This window comes from Oxyura jamaicensis, chromosome 1 (assembly GCF_011077185.1).
Source record: "Oxyura jamaicensis isolate SHBP4307 breed ruddy duck chromosome 1, BPBGC_Ojam_1.0, whole genome shotgun sequence".
NCBI lineage: Eukaryota > Metazoa > Chordata > Aves > Anseriformes > Anatidae > Oxyura > Oxyura jamaicensis.
In genome coordinates this window covers 44250886-44273165 of record NC_048893.1, presented here as the reverse complement: position 1 = coordinate 44273165, position 22280 = coordinate 44250886, and the positions used below count along the sequence as shown (strand labels likewise).

The window sequence follows — 22280 nt, the reverse complement described above, 5'->3', positions numbered from 1 at the left end:
TACTATGTGGGGTTTGCTCTCCATACATACATACACTTCTTACTGCACCATCTTTTGTGCGGGTGTGTTTGGCTCATCCTGAAGCAGCCTCACTTCCCCATAGGCAGCCACACCTGGCTGGCCTTACCATTTTCACTCAGGGAGGCTGTGCACCAGGAAGGTGTTAACTGAGCGAACGCGTGTGTGTCCCTGCAAAGCCTCCTGAGCATGTTGGAGCTTTTTTATCTCCTGTGATGGAATTTAGCTCCCTATGGAGCTCCCCAGCTGGAGCAGCAGCCGTGCAGAAGGGGAAAGGTGTACCTGACTGCAAGAACTGGGACTAGCTGCCAAAGTGAGAGAGAGGAGGAGGGGAAAAAAAAAAAAAAAAAAAAAAGCTTTAAATGGCAAGACTGAGCTTGCAGCATGTGGCCAGTGTGTTCCCTGCAGGCTTCAGGAGGCAGCAGGAGCAGCAGCGGAGGGGAGAAGAGGTGCTGCAGGATGGGGGCTTCCCGCACACCAGCCGGCAGCAGGGGTCTGCGGGTACATGGGGCACGAGGGATGGGCCATCGTCACCCTGCAGTGGCCTGCAGCCCAGGTAGGGCAGGCTCACGGACCATGTAGGGTAAATAAATTCTTTGTCTCACTTGGGTAGTTTGGGTTTGTTCTGTTGTGGAGCAGAGGCAGGAGTTTACCAAGTTATTTTTAGTGTATGGCATTCCTGTGGTGATGGGGGAAGGAGGAACTGGTTTTGATGATTACTACTGAAGGAGGATATATAAAATTTTAGGTTTTCAGGGAGAACTCTTTGCATGGTGGTGTCTGCGAGACAACCAGCCTGGGAGCAATCCAGGAGCAGCAGACAACTTTTAGGAGATGCAAATCAACCATCTCATATAAAGCTGCAGGGAGGAAGGGAAACATTCGTACTGGCCAGGGCAGTGCCTAAAGAGTGGTTGTCTGATAGGAAAACCTGAGGGACCGGGGTAGCCAGGTCTGTATCCATTTTCAAGCTTCAAAATTTATTCCTCAGGGCATTGATTGCATCTGCAAAGCTCTAGGGAACTATCAAGCCGCTTTTTGTCATCTTCACTGGGAGAAACAGTTCCAGAACATGCAATTTAATTTAATTTACATATTGCTAATAAAGAGTGCATGTACTTGTTTTTCCGCGAAGCGTAGCTGTACCTACACACCTGGGAGGAGTGTTAAGCTTACAGCAGGAACATTGTCTGCAGATCTATAAGTGCAGCTGTGCTTCCAGCCGTAAACTCTATCACGCCGTGAAGCAGTCTCCTTCAGCACGCCTCAGCAACCCTTTCCCTGCCTTGGGATCGAGCAGCTGCATTGAGAGCTAGATATTGCTTTCCCTGCTTGCTTTAAATTGTGAAATTCTTGGTACAGTTAAAAAAAAAAGTGTAGTCACTGCAGAATATTTTTTTATTATATTTTTTTTTATTATTTTTTTTTTTTGGGGGGGGGGAGGTATTTTATTCTGTTTCAGCTGCTGCTTTGCTTTCAGCCAGTAAAGCAAAGCAGTCAGAAAGAGCCTGTGTGTGTATCGTGCAGTCAAGCACATCTGTCCATGCAGCAGCAAGGTTAGACAGTTCCTTGCCTTTGGCAAGGATTCATGATGTTGTGCATACCTTGAAAGATAAATTTTTGAACTCTGACAACTTTTTAAAGTGGTTTCTGCTATTTTTTTTTTCTCTTTAGGTGGTACACCTTCAGAGCTTTTTTTTTTTTTTCTTACAAGCTTTCTAGTTCACCAAGCAGAAAAGAAACCACTGCTAAGGCTTTGTGATTTAGTAATTTAGCCTTATGACATTAACTGAGTGTCCTAGATTTAATTATTCTCTCTTTCTCTCGTGCTTTCATGTGTGTGGAAATATATCTATATCTAGATATTTATATCTAGATACACTTATGTGCTATCAATATATATGCATTTTTTTAGACAATTATTCTAATGTGGCTACAAGAAGTGGCTATGGCAATAGCTGTTGTTTACTTGTTTAATCTCAATAGCCACATCAGCTAAAACCTTGGATGGTCTGTCTTCACTCAAGAGTTCTGAGTAGTTTTATTTACAACTTCTCCATAGTGTAGCTTAGTTTGTCAGTCTCAGAGTCTGTATGTTACAGGCTTACAGCTGCAGCATATGCTCCGTTGAATAAAAACCTCAAAGAGTAACTGGAGGTTTTAGTATAGGCAGTATGTTCCTGAATAGATTAATGGATAAATGAGAAAACTAATGGTCTCTTCCATCTGTAGTATTTGTGGTTTGTGGTGTCCTCCTCCCACCCGCAAAAATCAATTCTATGTGCTTTCAGATGAGTTTATAAAATGATTCTCTATCGGTAAAGGTGAAAATCAACGTGTACTGGTAATGATATTGGAGAAAGGAGGGGCTGCAAGCTTATTTAAAAAATTGGAACATAGAATGAAATGTTATAAGTGCTTATGGATATTTTCTCATTATAAAATATGCACATGCACAGTCAAAAACTAGCCATAAAATCTATATCATATGTACATATTCATGCTTTCATCTTCCTGTGTATTCGTAATAAAGCTGTAAGACACGATGGTATAACAGTATTCTTTAGTCAGTGTGCACCTGCATACAGAGAAATCCAAACAACCACAAAGAAAGCTGAGTAAAAAGCTGTGTTTCAGGTACACTCAGACAAAGCCATCTGCTGCCAGCTCCATGGTCAGTATTGTTGCTATGCTGAAATGTGTTGTAGGTTACAACAGAAATCTAATAATATAATGGAGGTTAGTCCATCAGAAAATCTACCAATTCTGTTTCCAAAAAAGCATGAACCAAAATTTTGTCTAAAGAAAGGGGTGAAAGTAGGAAGGATGGGGGTTAAGTGTCATCTACTGCAATCCTCTCTGTTTTCTAGTAACATTCTATTGTATTTCACTGAGCTTTCTGCAGTGCCACTCTGTTCTTTCTTTGGAGTTGCCACACCTGAGAATCCTTGATGTATGTATATATTTGCCTAGTGATTGCCTCAAATAAACTCAAAATAGGAATTTATATTACCTTATTATAGCTTTTTTTTTTCTCCAAAATCATGAGTTATTACATAACGAGGGCACAGGTTTTAACTTCAGATGTTTGTTTTTAGGTTCTGATGCTGTTGGCACCCTTGAAATAGGACTGCTTCGTTGGAAAAATCCATATACATATGGAAACCCTCACCTCCATCTCACCTTTTCTGAAGATGTCTGTAGTCCTGTATTTCAACATTTTCCTACACAAAATGACTTATCATATCCATTATCCTGCCCAGCTTCACTTTCTATCACTCCAGTGCCTTCATACAGCAGTAGTAGTCAAGAAACTTTAAGTCAAGACTGTACAGGTAAGTAATTATTTCTTTCTTACACTTTGGAGCTTAATTTAATCAGCAGTTTTAGTGCTTAGTTAATATAGCTTTTAATATAGCTTTTTAATAGTTTTTTTTTTTTATATAGCTTTTTTTTTTTTTTTTTTTTTTTTTTTTTTTTAGTGCTAAGTTAAATAGCTTTTTCAGCTGCCAGACAGCTTTGACTGCTCCTAGGGAAGGATTAGACCATGGAAACTCCATCAAGGAATTATGCTTTTCCCAAGTAATGTTTGTTCAAACAAATTATTTCATGTTTTAAAGAGTATCAGAAATAGCGACATGTTCTCAACCACAATAATACATCTGCTTTAAAGCTGGTAGACCACCTTTATGATGAGGATGGAGCCGTAGTAGCATATGGAAACATTTAGGGTAGTATCATCTCTTCCGTGCCTATCATAAAACTGTGTGTGATGGAGGATACTCCCATATATCCATCGTGCTATGAGCACCTGACTAATCACAAGATAGGATGTACAAGGAGCATCCAGTCACATCCATGGGAATACACTTGTGCTTCCACCTGTTACAGGGCTTACATCTATCAGAAGACAGAGAAAGTAGCATGCCTGTCATGTCGTGTCTCAGACTTGAAGCACCCCTGAGAGAGATGGGGCTATGGTGTTTGGACAAATAACTTGACCCATAGTCTGCTCTCATTTGTATCTGGAGGATCTTTGCTTAGGATGACGGTAAGGAAGCAGGTCACAAACTCAGTGAATTTTTCTGGATGGCAGATGAAGCCCTGATCTACATACTTCCTGAACAGACCCTCATGTAAAGATTTCAGTTAATGTTGCCTCCCTTGTATTGCTAAGTGGGAGAGATTAGCAAGGTTCTGCCTAGGTGCCAGGCAGCTGAAAGCTGAAAGGGGTGGGTTCCTAGTGGATTCAGAATTGAAAGGCATAATGCTGGAAAAGGGCTGGTCTGAATACGTAGTGCTGTCCCAGTTCTTAAATGCATGTAATGCTTGCTGACAAAGGACTGAATGTGATCTGCAGTAAAAGTATAATCAACTATATATCATACTGTTGATTGTATTACTCTTTTTTCATTGTAAGTATTGTAGTACATAAATATAATTTACTGTAACTGATGTAATCATTTTGCCAAAAAATAATGGGCTTGAAACTCTGTGTTGATGCTGAAATCCGAGCAAAGCTGATTTCTTACCTCCCAGAACATTATAATCTAATGGCTCATCCTCCCAGGCTGGTTGGGTGCTCATAGGAGCCAAAAAATCCCTGGATCCAGCATAAGCACCATTCCTAATGTCTACTGTGATGGTGACACTTATAAAACAGGAGTGCTATTGCAATTGCTGATCAGTCTGTGCAAAGGTAAATGTGACTTTCATTTATCTATATTTCTGGTTCCAATTAAGAGAAGTGTGAATCTGCACATCCTGTGCACAATTCAGTGTCCTTTGTATGAACTCCATGACTGTATTCTAGAAGCTTAATATATATATATATATATATATAAACCACCTGCTTTAGTGATAGAAATAATGAACGTGCCATGAAATAATTCATATCTTTCCTATGCAAGGAGTGATGACTCCCGTTTTAATTGCTCACATGCTATGAAACACCTTCTTGCTACTCTAAGATTCACAAGCACCTGCCACCTAGAGGTGATGTTGTGGAAGGACGGAAAAATACTCGTAAGCATAGTAGCATAATAAAACTGTAATAAAGCCCGATAAGAAACTCCTAGCCCTGCAGAAACAATTTCTTGGGTCTGAAGCATGGCTACATATAGCCATGGGTGTCAGCATGATATTATATTAGCAAGTCAAATAAAAATGCCCTAGTTTTGTTCTTTACTTAAGGTGTTAGTGTCTTTGAAGAGATCACGGAGAGATGTTTAGGAAAGTATTACACTGAAAAGCAGCATAGCAGCCTGACTGGCAGGGCAGCACAGCTGGGTTGAGGCAATGTCCATTCCCAACAGGGTGGGAAGTGCTGGTGCAAAGTATGACTCGTAGCCCAGGGACATACAGCCTTCATACTGAGTTAATTTCCTGATTTCTAAATGCGCTGCAACAACAGATAATCCATGTGATTATTTTAAATCTAGATGCATGTCTCCTGCTGCAGAGATGGGGGTACTTTGTGTGAGCGTGGTGAAGTGTTCCTATCTACTGGTCAGTCATGCTCTGCCCTACTGCATAGGGGCCCAAGAAGGGTGTGGTGTGACTGGATGTGGTGGCTGCAACACCAGTGATAATCCTTACCTTAGTATAACACTTCTAACACAAAGATTCCTCAATTTTTTTTAAACATTACCAGATTTCAGGGACTGTCTTGCCATGATTGAAAAGCTTATTTGCAGCAAAGATAACAGCTGTTCAACAGTGTACAGCAATTCTCTGCAAGTTCAGGCAAGAGTACTGCATCAGCTGAAATGGGTGATGTTTTGAAAAGACAGAGGTAGATTGATTAATGAGGTAGAGTATATCCTAAGGCTATATCCAGGCTCATTCATGTCCAAGACTACTTGATAAGCTCATTTACAGGAACCTGGTATGAAAAAGAATACGGGCTTGCTGTGAAGTTACTCTCTTGTGAATTTATATCAAATTCTCTAACCTTAACATAATCAAAAAAGCAAACCATGCTAAGCCAGCAGTATACAATGGATACATGCATTGTAGTTTCAAAAGAATTATATTTTATCTACTGATACTGGGAAAATTCTGTCTGCTTCCTCTGCATGTTCAGAGCCTTGTAATAAGCTCTGCTTGGGAAGTTTGAGATGAATTTCAGTGTCACAATAAAACTTTGTGTTTTAAGACACTCAGTATGAAAGATATAGAACTGCAGCTAATAGCATTTGGGGAGCAGATTTCAGTGGGTGCTTTGTATACTACTTTGAAACATTACTTTCAGTTTGGTACATTTGTTGCTTCACAGTATTCTGTAATGCTAGGTAATCTACAGAGTAGTGACAGATTTTGTCCTTGCATATTGGAGTATAATTGACATCAGAAACAATTTTCTGTACTTTGGGAAGGAAATCTTGAGCTTTTAATATTACTTATCTTTTGAAATAACATTTTTGGGAGGATTGCACTGATTAATAAAAAATATACTTCTGCTCCAAATGGGACAAACCATGAGGAATTACTCTGTACTCATTTCCCAGCTCAGAAATCTTGTCAGGAATAAAAGAGAACAACTTAGTTTTGATAACTATTTGATAACAACCTATCAGTTTTTGAGTTGGTCCCCAAAGAGTTTCTGTTGATTAGCTTTGTCTGTTATTATGCTCATTATTCAATGCTTAATACATTAAACAATATATTTCAGAATACCCAGAAAACTGCTAGACTCCACCAGCTGGATTCTAAGCAATAGATTTGCACTGAGTCCAAAAGAGTTGGGAGCTGAACATTACATTTATTGTGTGAATTTCTGGTTGCAGATTTAAAAATACACATTAAAAACAAAACAAACAAAAAACCACAACAACAAACAAAACCAGTTAAATTTAATCCACTCTGCTATTGTTGTGTGGGGCGGGACAGGAAGCTGACTACACTATAACTGGAAATGCATGCATGAGTATAAATTTAAATATTTTGTTATTCCCTGTTGCAGACATATGTTTAGTATCCTTTACACTATGGGCATTTACTAACATCTATCCTCAATCTTCTTGGCTTCAGAGTTAATCCAGATCAGTATTGCCTTTCATCTCCTACTTCAGTAAACTTGGGAAATACCTCACCTGCCACTTGCTGCACAATTTTTCAATGATGGGACATTGTTTTCATAGCCATGTGTAGTTGTCTCTTTCCCAGAACTAACCAACCCAATCCTCTTCCCTGCTGTTTTATTTAAACATTTCATCATCCTTTTTGCCCTTTCCCAAGCTTGCTCCAATTTGTCTCATTTTAAGTGTTGTGCCCAGGAGAAGGTATGACACTGCAGTGAAAGTACAACTAGCGCTAATTAGTGTAGAATAGTTACCTCTTCAGTCTGTTATGAAGACACAAATTGATATTTCCCTAACTAAAATGTCCTTTTGAAGAGCACTGCTACTGATTCTATTTGCATTTGTTTAGCAGTACAACCTGCTAATTTTTCTTCATCACTGATATGGTTTAGTGGAGGACTTGTTAGTGTTAGGTCAGAGGTTGGACTTGGTGATCTTCGAGGTCTCTTCCAACCTAGATAATTCTGTGATGCTGTGATATCATAAGCATCTATTCTCCTCTAAGACTCTTCTAATGCATTTCTATCTTTATTTTTTTAATTTTAATTGTCTTTGATCTTTAGGCCATTCCTTCACCTTCATGTGGTTCATTTGAAATTCTGAACCAGTCCTACACGTGTCTTACAATACCTATCAAGTTTTTGTCATCTGCAAATTTTAAAGGAACACAGAATACCATAATTCATGAAAATATTCAATATAACAAGCCTTTGTCATCTTGAAATTATTTCTCAGTATTGCAACTTATAATCTAAATCTTTTCTTTCAACCTCTTCTGAGCTGAAATTAGCACACCTTCATCTGGACTGTATTTCTCTTTTTTATTATAATGACTTGTCCCCCTCATATGCTAGGTCAGCTGTTTTGAAAGCAATTATATTGATTTACGATGAATTTTTCCTGACAAATCTTTGTTATCATCTTGTTTTCTTCAAGGTGCTTACAGACTGCTTGATTTATTACTTGCTTTCTAACTTGTCATCATTTCTTTTCAAATATTGATGTTAAGCTGACTGCACTGTAATTACCTTTATTTTACCTGTACTTTATTTGCCCTTTTCCACTTTTAGGGGAACTTACCTCATCTTTCTTTGGTTGGAGTACTCCTTAAAATGTTTATAGGTTCCTAAATCCCAGTGAGGCAACTGAAATGTGAACTATGCACCTCTGTGCCTTTCCTGGTCTGTGCCTGAGTCCCTACTGTGTGAATGTACAGAATGGAGTTCAAGAGAACTTGTATTCCCAAAAAAGACAGAGAAAATGAAAAGGATGCAAGTCACAGGATCCTCTTCAGGGATGCATCCATGTCTGTCTTGTAGCTGATGGAAAAATAATTAAATAAATAAATAAATAAAAATTATTATGCTTGTGGTATACAACTTTTTGCAAGTATAACATGAGAAAACCTGAAAGAGTGTTCCAGCTTCCTTGCTCAAAACTTTTGGAAGGCTGGTTGGAGCTCAAGTCCATTGTTTCACCTGCATTCTTGCCACATCCCTGTTTTATTTTATCAGTGAGATTACAGCATCAAATATTTTCCGTTTGCATCTATGCTGTAGGATGGACTTTCACAGTAATATTGCCATCTGCTGCGAAGCTGTGAATACTGTATGTGACATGGATAAAACTCAGATTAACTTAGGTGTTCCTTGGTACTGTGCATTAAGCGCATACTTAAATGGATTCTTTGATTCTGCAGCTTCATTTTTTTTTTTTTTTTTTTTTTTTTGACAGAGCTATCTTGTCTCATGCAGCTTTTAAGGCCTGTTTTAAATCACACAGTAACATTAGGAAGCTATATAAAGAAATAATTTGTGACAGTGACTCCTTCTTAGTATGGTGCAGGACTCCAATTTATTTAATAAGATAGACACAAAGGAAGTGAGTGCAGTTGATCTAATGTTAGCTGAATTTCATAATTGTGCTAATTCAGGTAATACTGGACTACCTAGGAAGTTTTTGTTTGTTTTTCACCTGGAGAAAATCAAGGCTTAGAATAATTATAATGTGAATGAGGAGATGATTGATGGGGAGATGACAACAGTCTTGGGAAAGGGAGTACTAAATGGGAAGAAGATTAACAGTAGAGTTTCCCTGGTGTTGGTCCTGGAAAGAAGGTTAATATTTTTATGTATGATGTCTGTAAAGGAGGAATGCATTGATGATCTGTGCTGGTGAGTCTGAGCTGAAGACATCATCACTGTGGAGGAAAATCTGAATACTGTGTGGGAAGAAATGGATGGCTTTGGGGAACAGAAAAAGAGAAATAGGATAAAATAAAACAGTGCAGATTTCCAGATGGTACATAAAATGATTTTCTTTTATTTTTTATTTTTTTTTTAATCCTGCAAGCTGGGAGTCCTCAGCTGGAAATGGCTGAGGAAGATAAATCCAGCTACTAATCAGGAGTGTGCTGCAGCTGTGAAAAACTAAATGGAAGCCTGGGATGTCTCAGGTGAAATATTTGCTGCAGTGGGAGAGATTAAAGTTGTTTATCCAAATTGATTGCTTATTTTCAAAAAGAATAGAGATCTACCAGAGCTTAAGCAGAAAAGAATTACTAGTACAATATGGGAGAGGAGAGCACACCTAATAGGAAGAGAATAAGGAAGCTTACTGTATTTAGATTAGCAAGCAAAAGCAATTAAAAAAAGAAAAAAGAAAAAAATCTCTCCAGTAGATTTCATTTTCTGCTTATTTAATTATTTACTGATTTTTAAGTTTGGGAAATAACTATTACAAAAAACTGGTATCTGATACATTCATTTATCCTGATCAGCAGCCTTCTGAGTTTGATGAACCTGTTAAGTGACCCCAGGGGCGCAACTGCTGATGTTAGTACTTAGAAGTTAATGGGTTCCAGTTGCAAATCTTAATTTGAAGGGCTCATAAACTGTCTGGCTTCTTGGGGCTGTGTACAAAGGTGAAAGCCACGAGATGGTGCTGACACTCCTTATTACAGTTAGAAGCATTATGAGAGCAACGGAGCAATGTGTTGCCCTTGGTGTAACTGTTAAATGCAGAACTCAGTGCTTGTTATCCTCTCAAGTCAGTGGCTCAGTTTGGTCTGAAGTTTATAGTTATGCTCTGATTCTTGTTATGGGTATGAATACGAGCTCTGTATATTACAGGAAAAGAGGATGACAGAAAGAAGGGAATTGGAAAGGTGATGGTTATTTCTTTTGAAGTTGTGCCTTCTTTTTGCTCATCTTTCAGCTGCAAAGAGATTGATGAAATTACAAAATTGAGAAGTAGAAAGAAAATACACGTTTCTAATTAGACACGTGGGGGGGATTCTGGTTAGAATCCTCACCTGAAGATCTAGATACTACCTGATCTTTCATGTGTTGATGCCAATGGTAATATCTGCTGTGCCTACAGTGGTCCTGACTGCTTCTGCTTCTTTGCTTGTATTCTGTATGCTTACATCAAACCAGGAACCATTTGGGGAGGTTTGTTTGGTATTCTTTCTACAGTGTCTTTAGAGGGATTGAAATAGAAATAGCTTTCAGCAGTCTGGGAGCTCTATATTAGACAATCATAAAAATAGTGAGGTTTATAAAGAGGAAAAATATTACTTCCAAAAATGCAAGTTGGAAACTCTGAAGTCAGCTGAACCCAAAAAAACGATGCAGGGCAGGTGGTAACTGGTGCCCTGACTGGCAGCAACCTGCCTTTACTACTGTTGTGTCTGCTAACACAGGCACCGTGTCTCTGTTTATTAACCTGTTTGGCCAGGGGACAGGTTTATCTTTCTCATTTTTTTTTCATCCAGCTGCCAGCAGAGCCTCCCTGTGTTACAAATGGTAGCTGCTAACTACTTTTATCAAAATTAGGGGGAGGGCAATTTGTTAATGAAATACCTTTCCTGCAATGCTGTATTGTCTTTTGTTGCTAAAACACAGCATGCTTTTTTTCTCCTGCGTAAAATGAGACCAGAAGTGTTTAAAAATGAAATGGCTAAAAAGCATACTGACAAATTATGATCCTAAAAAAGAACATTAAGTATTTTGGTAACATCATCATCCTTGCTGACTCTCAGGACACAGAGTACTGTTAAGTCTATATTTTCAAATATCAGAATGTGTGTATTTAACCAATTTCAAGACTCTGTCTACCAATACAATTTATTTTAGAATTCAAAGATGTTCAATATTTTTTCCCAAAATTCATGGCTTAAAATAAGTACACAGTTGTTTCTAAAAAATTCACATTTACACAGAAGGAAAGAAAAATTTTGAACCTTCATTGTCTTCTGACCTTATCATAGGCTCAAGTCTAGAAGCTGCTGAGCTGCCTGGTTCTGATCCAGCAGAGCATTTAAGAATATGCCTAATTTTGGACTTGAGAGTTATGCCACTGAAATCAATTACCTGCTTCTCTAATGGTTCTTCCCACTTAGCAATGGGAAACTCAAATTTGCTTAAGAACAATGAGTTGATAATTCCGTTTATAAGTCATGTTTTTAGAAATGCTAACCAACATGGATCATGCTCTTTTGGTTGAAGACATTTAGCACAGAGAGTGCTAACACATGCTTCTTGTGCTGTATCAGTGCTTCAGTGTTGTTTTTTTAGAGCATCTTTAGAGCTGGAAGTGCATTTACTCCAGCCTTTTCTGCTAGTTTTTCTTCTGAAATTAACTACAAGTCCTTTCTTTTTATCTAAAATGTGGGTATTTGTCTTTTTTGCTGATCTGAGGCTGGCCCATTATTGCACAAACTTAAACTGATGCTATCACCATTTGCTCATTGCTGGTGCTTCATGTGAACTTAAACTCAGTAGGGTCTGGAATATAGAGTCTCCTTCTAAAATTTCTACATGGCTAACACTGGCTTGGATTTACAAGTTTTCATTCCTTTTTCTTGACATATTCTTTGTTGCTGACATCTAACAATGTCTATTGACCACAGGTGATGCAAAAAAAAAAAAAAAATGCATTGAATTTCGGATTTCATTAAGATACCTTTTCTCTGGGCAATATTTTGTTTTTGTATGGTAGCTGGTCAAAGCAAAAAAGTGTTAGGATGGAGTTATGAGTGGTACCAGAAGAATGTATTTACATAAGGATGTCTCTGAACCACTTTTTCAGTTGCAGTCCTCTAGCACTATGGAGTCGTAGTGCAAGATGGAAGTGTTTAATTAACACTTTAAATCTGATAGAGATTTACTGATGTTCTGTAAAGCAGCAATCTGTTTCTCTTTTCTGTCAATGACATGCTTTTCTTTGTGAAGAGTGTACCTATCTTGCATATTTTATAATCAAATTAATAGTGTATAGTAAAAGACAAGCATAAAATTATTATTTATGTAAAATGTTATTAACTTTACAGTACCAAAATGATGCATTTCCCAACTATATCTCCAGAAAAAATGTGTCCAGAAGAACACATTCTTCTGGAACACATTCTTCTGTTCTTTTTTATTTTGTTGCTCATTAGTGAGTACTGCACAGATAAACCTTGAAGTGTTGTATCTGTAAGTAGCTGATCTGTCCTTCTGCTGGAAATCAAATAATAATAATAATAAAAATTCTAAAGTCTCTGATGTTCATGTTGAAGAGAGTGAACTAGAAGAAAAAATAATGGCTAATATGGGAAAACTAGAAAGAAAACACATATTCTTAATGATTTTTTTCCTATTCAATATGGGTAATTAAGTCTTCCTTTTTTTGAAGGAGAAAGGATGTGTCAGAGTTGCAGATGTCAAGTAGGAAGTACTCAAAAGTAGCACTACAGTTCAAGACTGAGACAGAGAGCAGGAGTCGTATAATTAAAATGGAAAGAACTATGTAGATTGAGCTCCAATCAAGCCATCATTTATTTTGTTCCTCTGTCTTTAAAGCTTAGCTTAAGATAACTTGTTTCTTTCCCCTCAATCCCCCAATTAAAAAAGGTATTATCAATTTCCTGAAAAAAAAATGAATATGCAAATTTGAAATATGCAATTCTGTCTACTTTCACCTCTTTTGTTTCCTTCTCTTTGCTTATTTTTTTCTTTCATTTTGTATTTCTCCCTCTTCAATCTTTTGCCTAATATTTACTGCATACCTCTCAGAATCTCTTCCTCTTCTCCTTGTCCTTTCTCTCAGCTTTGTCCTCTATGTATATGCCCTGTGAATTTGTACTCACACCCCCATTTATTTATTTATTTTGCTTTTTGTCTTTGATTGCCCTCAGCATGCCTCTGCTCAGCTCTCAGGAGGGGAGAGCCTGGAGGAAGCTCCATGTAACACCTTTTCTCTTACCCTGGCTGATGCAAGAGAAGTGGTTTCCCAACTCCTGGCTTACAGTCAACAGGTTTTGCTTTGCTTGTGGCTTCAGGAAATTAAAAGGTTAAGACTGAGAACAATAAGACCAGAAAGACATTGTGTTGCCTGTTGCTCTTGTATATTCAGGTTGGATGTCCATGGGCCAGTGGAGACAGCAGGCTGCTGACCGAGCTGGCGAGGGTTGAGGGCACAGCGGGTCACCACGCTCTGTGGCAGCTGTCAACCTCTAGCTGGAGGAGGGAAGCAGGGGGCTTATTTGCCACTTGCTGATCTAGTGTCCAGTAGATTATCTGCAGCTTTGTACTTGTCTGATCAGTTCTAATACTTCCGTGGCATTTATGCTGAAGCAATGTCTTTTGGTTGAGAAGGCTGAAGTGTTTATTTTGACAGAGTTCTGAAGTCTACTGATACACTTGTGGTTGAATCCTTCTTACCAGAGTACAAGAACCTCCTTACTTTGGTTTTCATTTTGAAATTCAAGACTCTGATTAAACTCCTTTGGAATCAATGGGAAGACCACCTTGGGCTGCAGTATAAAGTAATATAACCAAGGACGAGCAAAAATTTACTCAAATTTAACCTAACTTGCTCAAGCATATGTTAGAAGCATCCCCTGCTGCCTCCTGTGTTAAGTTCATGTATTTGTATTACTGTGTTTATAGAGCTACCTCTACTTTGCTGTTACACAACTGCTCTCTCTGCATTGCCTATGATTCCTTTTGCCCTCTTGTTCCCCTTTTAACCTAGAAATAAAGCTGTGGAAATCCCCTGTAAGGGGCACTTCTTGTTGTCTGCATAGAAAGAAAATGTACGTATATACTCTGTGGATATGGAAGTAATTGCTGCTTTGCAAATGACAAATTCTCAAAGCCCAGTCACCGTTTGTGTGTCAAGAATAAAAACTGGAAACACACCTGAGGCACACAAAGTTGCACACTTCTTTCTTCTAAAATACTTAACCTTGATACTTCTTTCTCTGTTCCCAAAAAATTACACGATTCACATGCTTGGAAAATTTCAGTCTTTAAGAGGAAAATACTGCAGAGGAAAAATAAGATATTTGAGAAGAAGCTTGTGGGGGAAGGGAAAATATAATTGCAGCTCCATACATAAAGATAAAAAGAAGCTGCACAAAATGCTTGCTGAAAATAGGCTTCAGGGTGTTTTGTTGTTGTTGTTTGTGTTTTTTTTTGTTTGTTTTTTTTTTGTTTTGTTTTTCTTAGGCAAAGGTTTTAAACTGTGCCATTATTTAGATGGTAGGTAAATGAGGAAGAGACAGAAAGGTAGAGCAGTTATCCAACTATTCTGCAAGGTCACAAAGGCAGTTTTTGATAGAGGCTGAAATCAGACCCCTCTAGATGATCTTTAGGATAGTAAACAAAATATCGTCTCTTCTGTTATTAGTAGAGCTAATAGTTTATGACCTGCATTAGTAAACATCCTTTGTTCTACTGAAGTAAAAGGCATCTTTGCTATAAATTATGAGCAAGCAATGAAACTGTAACATAAAAATTTCTAGCTGTATGTTTTGTTGGGTTGAATTATATAATAATCTTGAACTGAGACAGCAAGACAGTGAGGATGAAATTAAATGAGTCATTGTTAAAAATAGGATCTGGATCTGAATTAGATGTTGAGTGAGCTGGGCAGCTGAATAGAGGATGCAATTTGCTGTGATGAATAGGCTGTGTCTACACTATATAAACTCTGAATGCTACGTAAGCTCATAGTTATTAGGGGGTTAGTGGCAATTTTAGTTGTAAAAATAAAATAAAAAAAACTTCTTAAAATGAAATAATCTGGGAATTGTGTGTATCATTACAACTGATCCAGCAGGGAAAGAAAAGCATCTGCCTGGTCCACTGATGGGTGTTGCCTTCTGCGCAAGATCATAGAATCATAGAATAATTCATGTTGGGAAAACACTCTAAGATCATCTGGTCCAACCTTCAACCTAGTACTGGCAAGTCCACCACTAAATCATGTCCCTAAGCTCCACATCTACACATTTTTTGAAGACCAGAGGTGGCAACTGAGCCACTTCCCTGGGCAGCCTGTTCCAATGCTACATGAGCCTTTCAGTAAGGAAATTTCTCCTATATCCAACCTAAACCTCCCTTGGTGCAACTTGAGGCCATTTCCCATTGATTTAAGGCTTGGTACCTGGAAGAAGTGTCCGATCCTCACCTCACTACAACCTCCTTTAATGTAATTGTAAAGGGCAATAAGGTTTCCCCTGAGCCGCCTTTTCTCCAAGCTAAACAACTCCAGTTTCCTCAGCTGCTCACAGAGCACTTTTTAAATCATTCTTTTTATTAAATATCATGAGTAGCAAGTGTTGAGATGACTGCTTAAGTCACAGAAAAATAGCAAAAATAAAAAACAGCTATATCGGCAAATATAGGAAATCATGAGCTCAACTTGGTTTTAAGCTATAGGTAGTTAGAATGGAGGTTGTCTCATGGCTAGGAAGATTCCTAGCCAATGTGGGAAGAAGAGATCACTTCTAAACACAGCAGGAAATGATGACCTCTGGCTATTACTGTGGACAGCAAGTGAATTAGAAATGCTTCTAGTCTGACCCAACATGCCAAATCATAGGTTATAATTCTACACCATTTAAAGCTGTAGCTCAATGAACTTGAGTAGTGGTTCACCTGCTTGTCACTGTAATTCAGGTGGCTTAAAAAAAAATCATTGAACATTTTCCATAACCATAATGGAGTAACTAATAGTAACTCTGTTGGATGGGTAAGTATTCATAATCAGATCACATCACTTTGGATAAAAAGCACCATCTATTATGCCAGTGCTGTGTAGGTATCCAAGTCCTCCACTTGGTTTAGATACTGGAGGGGGAAAAAAACAGGTTTCTTTGAGCTTATTTGGCATCATCGCTGTAGAGATGGCTGTCATTGAAATCAAAGTCTTGAAAAAACAAAACCAAACAACAAAACAGCAGAGGATTTGCTGGTCACCTTGGCAACAAGGCTTTTGATGAAGAGGTTGTATATTTGGTAATACTTTTTAATGACTTCCCGTTACAATAAATATGCACGTGTTTCCAAATGTTTATCTCCTCTTTGGTGCTCTAGTTTGATTTTCATATGTTAGAGAGAAGAAAACTTCTCAAAATACAAATAATTGTCTTTAAAGCATAGTAAAGCAACTTAATAAACATTATAATTATGTAATAGTACTATAATACTAAGCTAGTTTGCTGAAATCAGGTTTTTATGTAAGGTTAAAACATACAAATGGGGACTATATCAAAGGGATTCAGTGCTTAACTCTTTGGACATGTGTCAACGTTAAAGGCCAATTGCTTCAAAGCATGGTGGAGAACTCTTTCAATTAAGCAGTAGCTAAAATTGGTCATTTGTAGTAATACCACTACATTTGTTTGTAAATATCCAGACATCCTACACAGAGAGACTCACGAGCTCAGTAAAATTATTCACACACTTCTGCACACTACTGGCTCTTTAGTCCAGAAGTACAATCCTTGCTTAACTTACTTTTATTTTTTAAGAGTTTAATTTTCCTTTTAATTAATATAAAAATATTATTGAAACTTGCCATTAATGGTTTTTCTCAGCACAGGTATATAAATCAGTGAATGCATAATCAAAAACTGAATCAGAAGAATCATCAATGACTGAATAAAGAGGGCTTTGCTTAAAAAACCTTGACTGAAGTGAGCATCAGTGAAACAACTCCAGATATACTTTGGAATAACATGAGATCAGGTTATCTTCACAGAAATGGGACCCTGAAATTCTCATTTATTGCACTTATGTATAGGAGAACCAATACAGGACTAAGGTAGTTTCAATGCGTATTTTAGGATACAGTCTTTCCATCATCTGTAGTTTCACAAGCTCAGTGATATTGTCCTTGGACCATGAATATACTGTTTGCTCTTATTTAGAGTGACTTACTAATTGTGGATATTAAAGCAATAATAAATCTACCTTTTAAAAATTATAATTGCAAACTTTAATACATGTAGACTTGACTAGTACTGTACACATTTGTTTATAAATAAGGAATTTATGTTATTTATTTATAAATTCATTATCAGTGTCAATTAAATTTATATTTTATTATAATTGTAACACATTAGTGTAGTATGCACTAACTTCACCAGATGATACAATTCTGATCAATGCTGTTATCTGACTGTGACACCATCTTATTCCATTACTTCCATGCTAGTAATCAAACATTTTTATTGGTAGAATCCTTTTTAATGACAATGTATAGTCCCTTGTATAACAATTATTTAAAATATCTATGAGTCTGAAAGGCTTCTTTTTGTTTTTGTTTTTGTTTGTTTGTTTGTTTGTTTTCAAGAAGTGTTTAAAATTCACTTTGGGAGCTGAGGAGAAGCTGCAAGACTTACTAGATGTATTTTATTCTTAATGTTGTTTTATGGTGATTTAGGTTTCATCTGAAACCACTTAGATGCATTTCACCTCTAGCATGCCAGTTGTCTAGAAGTTGTTTGCATGCATAAGTACTTGCAGATTTGGATATTTCATTTAAAATTTTTTATATCTGTTTCAATAACTGTAATAAACATTCTGTTGACTCTGCAGATCCTGTGCATAGTTGCTTAAAATGAATCCTCCAGATCTGTATGCAAGTCTGTACAACGGTATTGGTTTTATTGCATATGTTTAAAACGTATTTTTTTTTTGTTAAATTCCTCCCTTTCTTTCAACCTGTTTCTTCCATACAAAGTAAAGATATTCTTGCTTTCAGCAGTGCATTTGGTTAATAAATTCTGAAATTTCTATGATGGTGACAAATGTATTAATTTAATGAGGTGGGTTAAATTTGTATATTAACATGTTTATATGCAGAGCACTTAGGAAAAGTAAATAATTAATCAGTGTAAATGTGTTTGTAAACCATTCTGAAAACACTAACATCTAATTATTCATGCTTATGGTTTTTAATGTTATTAGAATACTTGCTTTTTCTTTTCTAACCAAATTAAAAGATAGATATATCAGCAACGCTTAATTTTCTCAACTAAAGAAGCCAATGGATCAGGTGTTCTTCTAGTGATATCATGGATGATCTAGCAAAACATTTTAGCTAATATGTGCTTTTGAGCATATGACTTATCTTTCGACTTAAGCGGTGCTTTCTTTTTCTTTAGAATTAATGCTAAAGCATTTCTGTTTGACTGGGGCTTGAATGCTCGATATCTTAGTTGATGTTTTCGCAGTGCTGGCATTTAGTCTCCTGTGCACATGACCTCAGATTACACCTTTGCTAGTTTCAGGGAAACTTGTTGGTGTGAAGCTTTCTGGAGGTTTCACTCAAGAAAACTTGGTCAGTAGCCTAAGTGAAGAAAGTACTTGGTCTGCACTGAGAAAGAAAAAAGTCCTTCACTGGTGCTACAAGTATTTGCCAAGAGGTGGGACTTAAGGTTTTCAGAATGCATTTATTCTTAAGAAATTCTGACAGAGAGACACTGTGGGTATGAGAACAGGGAGACTTTGCTTGAGCAGAACGGAAATGGTATAGTGCCCCAGCACATGGGCTGTCTGTAGGGCTTTGCTCTCAGGGGATGCAGTTGCCCCACTCTTTTTTTTTTTCTTTTTTCTTTTTTTTTCCCTACAGCAAAAGCGGTGTTTCAGGAATTTCAAGTGACAGCTCAGGGAAGGATCTGTCAACATATAAAATGGGTTTTGGTTCTTCTGTTCTCTTCAGCACCTTTGTCATCAGGAACAAGTCTTTGGCTCTGACAGAATGAATTTGTACTGCTTTCACCTTTTCAATCTTGTTATTAAAAATGAATCCCAATGAAGCTGGCAAACTTAATGTACGTTACACCTTCAATTACAGTGAGTATGTATAGACAGCCACTTGGGAGGTGCAAGAGGAGGGGATGGGCGACTCATGCCAAACTGCAAGGGCAGTTTAAGGACTGATACTATGAGACGCCAAGTTACCGGGAGAAACTGGAAAGTCTAGCATAGATTAGTGTGTCCTCTCAAGGACAGGTGGCTGAGAAACATTTTGATCTTTCCTTGGCTACCTCATGCCGTATTTGACAAAAGTTGTTGTAGAAGCTGAAATGGTTTCACCTTCATGCCAGGCTGTCAAGATCTTTTGATTTTTGCACTGAGGAGACATTTGCTCTGTCCTGGTTCCTTTGTTCATCCTTTTTCACTGCTATGCCACTACGACCTTTCCAAGTAACTGCAAAAAACAGCCCTGTTTGTGGCAAGCAGAGACCCGAGTTGCCAATGCAGCAGAAACTCTGGAGGTCCCTTTTGTGCTACGCACTGTCACTGCATCAGTGGCATCAGAATATCTTCAGTGGGATTTGTGCCTTGGAAAACTGTAGCCCTTTTCTGCCTGAGCAAGTCCTGCTGCCTGGCCTCAAGAGGTAGGGAGGCCATGGAGGCACTCGTAGCACAGTGTGCCCAGAAAAACCTCTGCACAGGAAGAGGGGCAGCGCTGTGAGGAGGCATGCGCTCTAGCCCTGCAGCATCCACACTGCAGATGGATCCATGGCAACGCATGTCAGCTCATTTCCACATCTGCCTAGACAGAAATAACAAAAACAGTGTTAAATGTGAATGTGTGCAAGGGGCAGGGCGGCTAAGCTCAACCAAAGGAGAGAACATGGGCACTTGGTTAGCGTGAAAGGTGCAAGGGCATAGTGTTGTGCTGCTCTGTACATTCTCCTGCACTTAACGTCTGCATCCAGGTTATCAAAAAAAGTATCCTGAAACATCTTCAGAGTTATGAAATACCTTATTGTTGTTGAATGAACACAGAGTCAGAGAGGCGAGGTGCAGCTCTCGGCTGAGGCCTGCCAAAGCTGAGGAGCTGGATACAGGACACTTAGCAGACACCTGCATCTTCTTGCTGAAGGGAGGAAGGGAGCTGGGGAGCTGGCTGCTCTGCTGCATTGCCAGCAAGCACCAGAGCCTATGTTGCGTATCAAATTGAAACCTGAACTTTCAAAATGTTTATATTATTTCCACTGGCTGATAGCGTTCCAAAAGATAATTAAAATAATAATAATAATAAAAAAATCTGTGCAAGTACTTGCATGATCAGGGAAGTTAGGGATTTAATCACATGCATTCAAGCAGCACTGAGCACCTCGTGATCAAACTGAACATCCTGAAACTCAGCTCTCTCCTTGGGAAATCATATTTCATATGCCCAGAGATGAAAAGGGGCTCCTACAGGTCCATCAGGACAGGGCCCTGTGGCTCGAGCCTGTCCCACCACTCAGCGGGGCAGCTGGGGGCACCATGCACCTCCCTGGTGACAGGCTGAGCTGGGACATCAATCCAGGGCTGGGGCCAGGATCAGACCCAATGAGGGTCCTCTGCAGGCTCACAGCCTGGCCTGGGTGCTGTCCCTGCAAGACTCCTGGTGGTGATCCACAACCTGCCTTCCTCACTGACCTGGCTTCAGTGTCAGGGTGGTTTTGTGACTGCACCGGTTGAACCCTGGCTGGGATCAGAACACGGACGTGCTTCTGTCCTCTTTAATTATACACTGACTCCAAATATCTAAACTTAGCAAGATGTGTTTCTGAGTTTACAGTTATGAGACTAACTGTTCTGCTGCTTCCAACAGTGTTGCAAATTCTTTTTTTCTAGCCCCAGGCAATGAAGCAAAAGAAATGAAATGAGGGAGGAATGTAGAAGAAAATAATAATAATAATTGCTATAATTATCTGTTTGGCTTATTTTCTGTGTTCCTCAGCTGCTTATGGTGATCATTCTTTCATTTTCTTCTTACATCACATACTTTGCAATGGATTTTAGTGTGGAAATGGCCATTAATCTGAAGAACTAAACAATTGCTTCTTCCAAGGCTATACTAGCACTTCAAATCCACACCTGATAAATGTAAAGATGAGCCAAAATAGCAAGTTAGAAAATTGTTGTTCTGAATCTATGGTTTTGGAAAGTGTTTTAAACATGTCAAAATGTCGGTTTGGGGAATGCAAGCAGTCTTTCTCAGGGTGAGATGGGAAAAGAGAGTCAGAGCATGTCTGGCTACAAAAATCTCAACCTGCTTTCAGGACTGTTTTCAAGCTGTGTTTAACATCAGATGGTAATAGTATTTACGGTGCAAAAATATAAGAGCAAATGGCCACTGGTACTTCCAAGTATGCACTGGCCATTAATCAGTCTTTGGTGGTATTGGAGAACTGATGGTGTATCGTATGCCAAAAGTGTTTGTTTTGTTTATATTTCTAGTCTCTCTTGCCCAGTTATCTCCTGTACTGTGCACAGGACTTCCCTTCACAGTGTGCGCATGGGGAGTCGCAGATGGAGCATTGTGACATATCATTAGTGCCAGCTGGACACCGCTGCTTGCATGGTGCTTTACTGCTGTCTTGCAAAGTAATCATCACCAAAATCAGCAGTCTTTTGACCCAATGTTAATTTCATGCAATAGCAGGAGTTAACAGTTTATCACAATAATGGGAAATTTTGTTGGTTTTATTGAGGCATGAGAAATAGTTTTAAATGTCTGCTGTAATGGTGGTCAGATAGCTGCAGAACACAAAAGCCATCATATTAACAAATTCCTTGGATTGAGTTAAACCAGCACTTTAGAAATAAAGAAGTCATGCCTCTCATTGCATCCAGGTAGATGACTCATTTCTCCCTTTCTGTATATCATTTCTAGACGTTCTGTATCTTTCCTAAAATGTGTACCTTCCTTCCTGATTCCAAGGAGGTATAGGATTTTAAAACCTTTTTATCACATCAGTTGTATTACTTACATTGACATGCCTAAAGAGTGTACCAGCCTTTAAAATGGATAGAAAGTGTTTGGCAAGGAACCTGTTTTGCTCTGCGGGGGCTTACATGGTCTGGTCAAATGAAGAAGGCGACTTGCCCAGAAGCAGGG

The 22280-nt window shown here is 38.4% G+C and overlaps 1 protein-coding gene and 1 long non-coding RNA gene across 8 annotated transcripts in view; both read left to right on the top strand.

The window, feature by feature from the left end:
- Nucleotides 1–216: 216 nt before the first annotated feature.
- The window catches only part of ANO4 (anoctamin 4), a 218113-nt gene continuing 196049 nt past the window's right edge, over nucleotides 217–22280 (top strand). For 2 of the 7 annotated variants that reach the window (XM_035336220.1, XM_035336205.1), the window contains exons 1-2: nucleotides 227–574; nucleotides 3117–3353. In XM_035336220.1, the coding sequence (XP_035192111.1) occupies nucleotides 403–574; nucleotides 3117–3353 (409 nt within the window). In that variant the 5' untranslated portion in view covers nucleotides 227–402. Of the gene's footprint in view, nucleotides 575–3116; nucleotides 3354–22280 lie in introns of all 7 variants that reach the window. The other 5 variants (XM_035336210.1, XM_035336222.1, XM_035336231.1 and 2 more) reach the window with 3 other exon arrangements.
- Nucleotides 12525–14288, top strand: LOC118172427. Its single transcript, XR_004753694.1, has 2 exons — nucleotides 12525–12577; nucleotides 13279–14288. It is a non-coding gene; the product is annotated as an uncharacterized LOC118172427 (long non-coding RNA).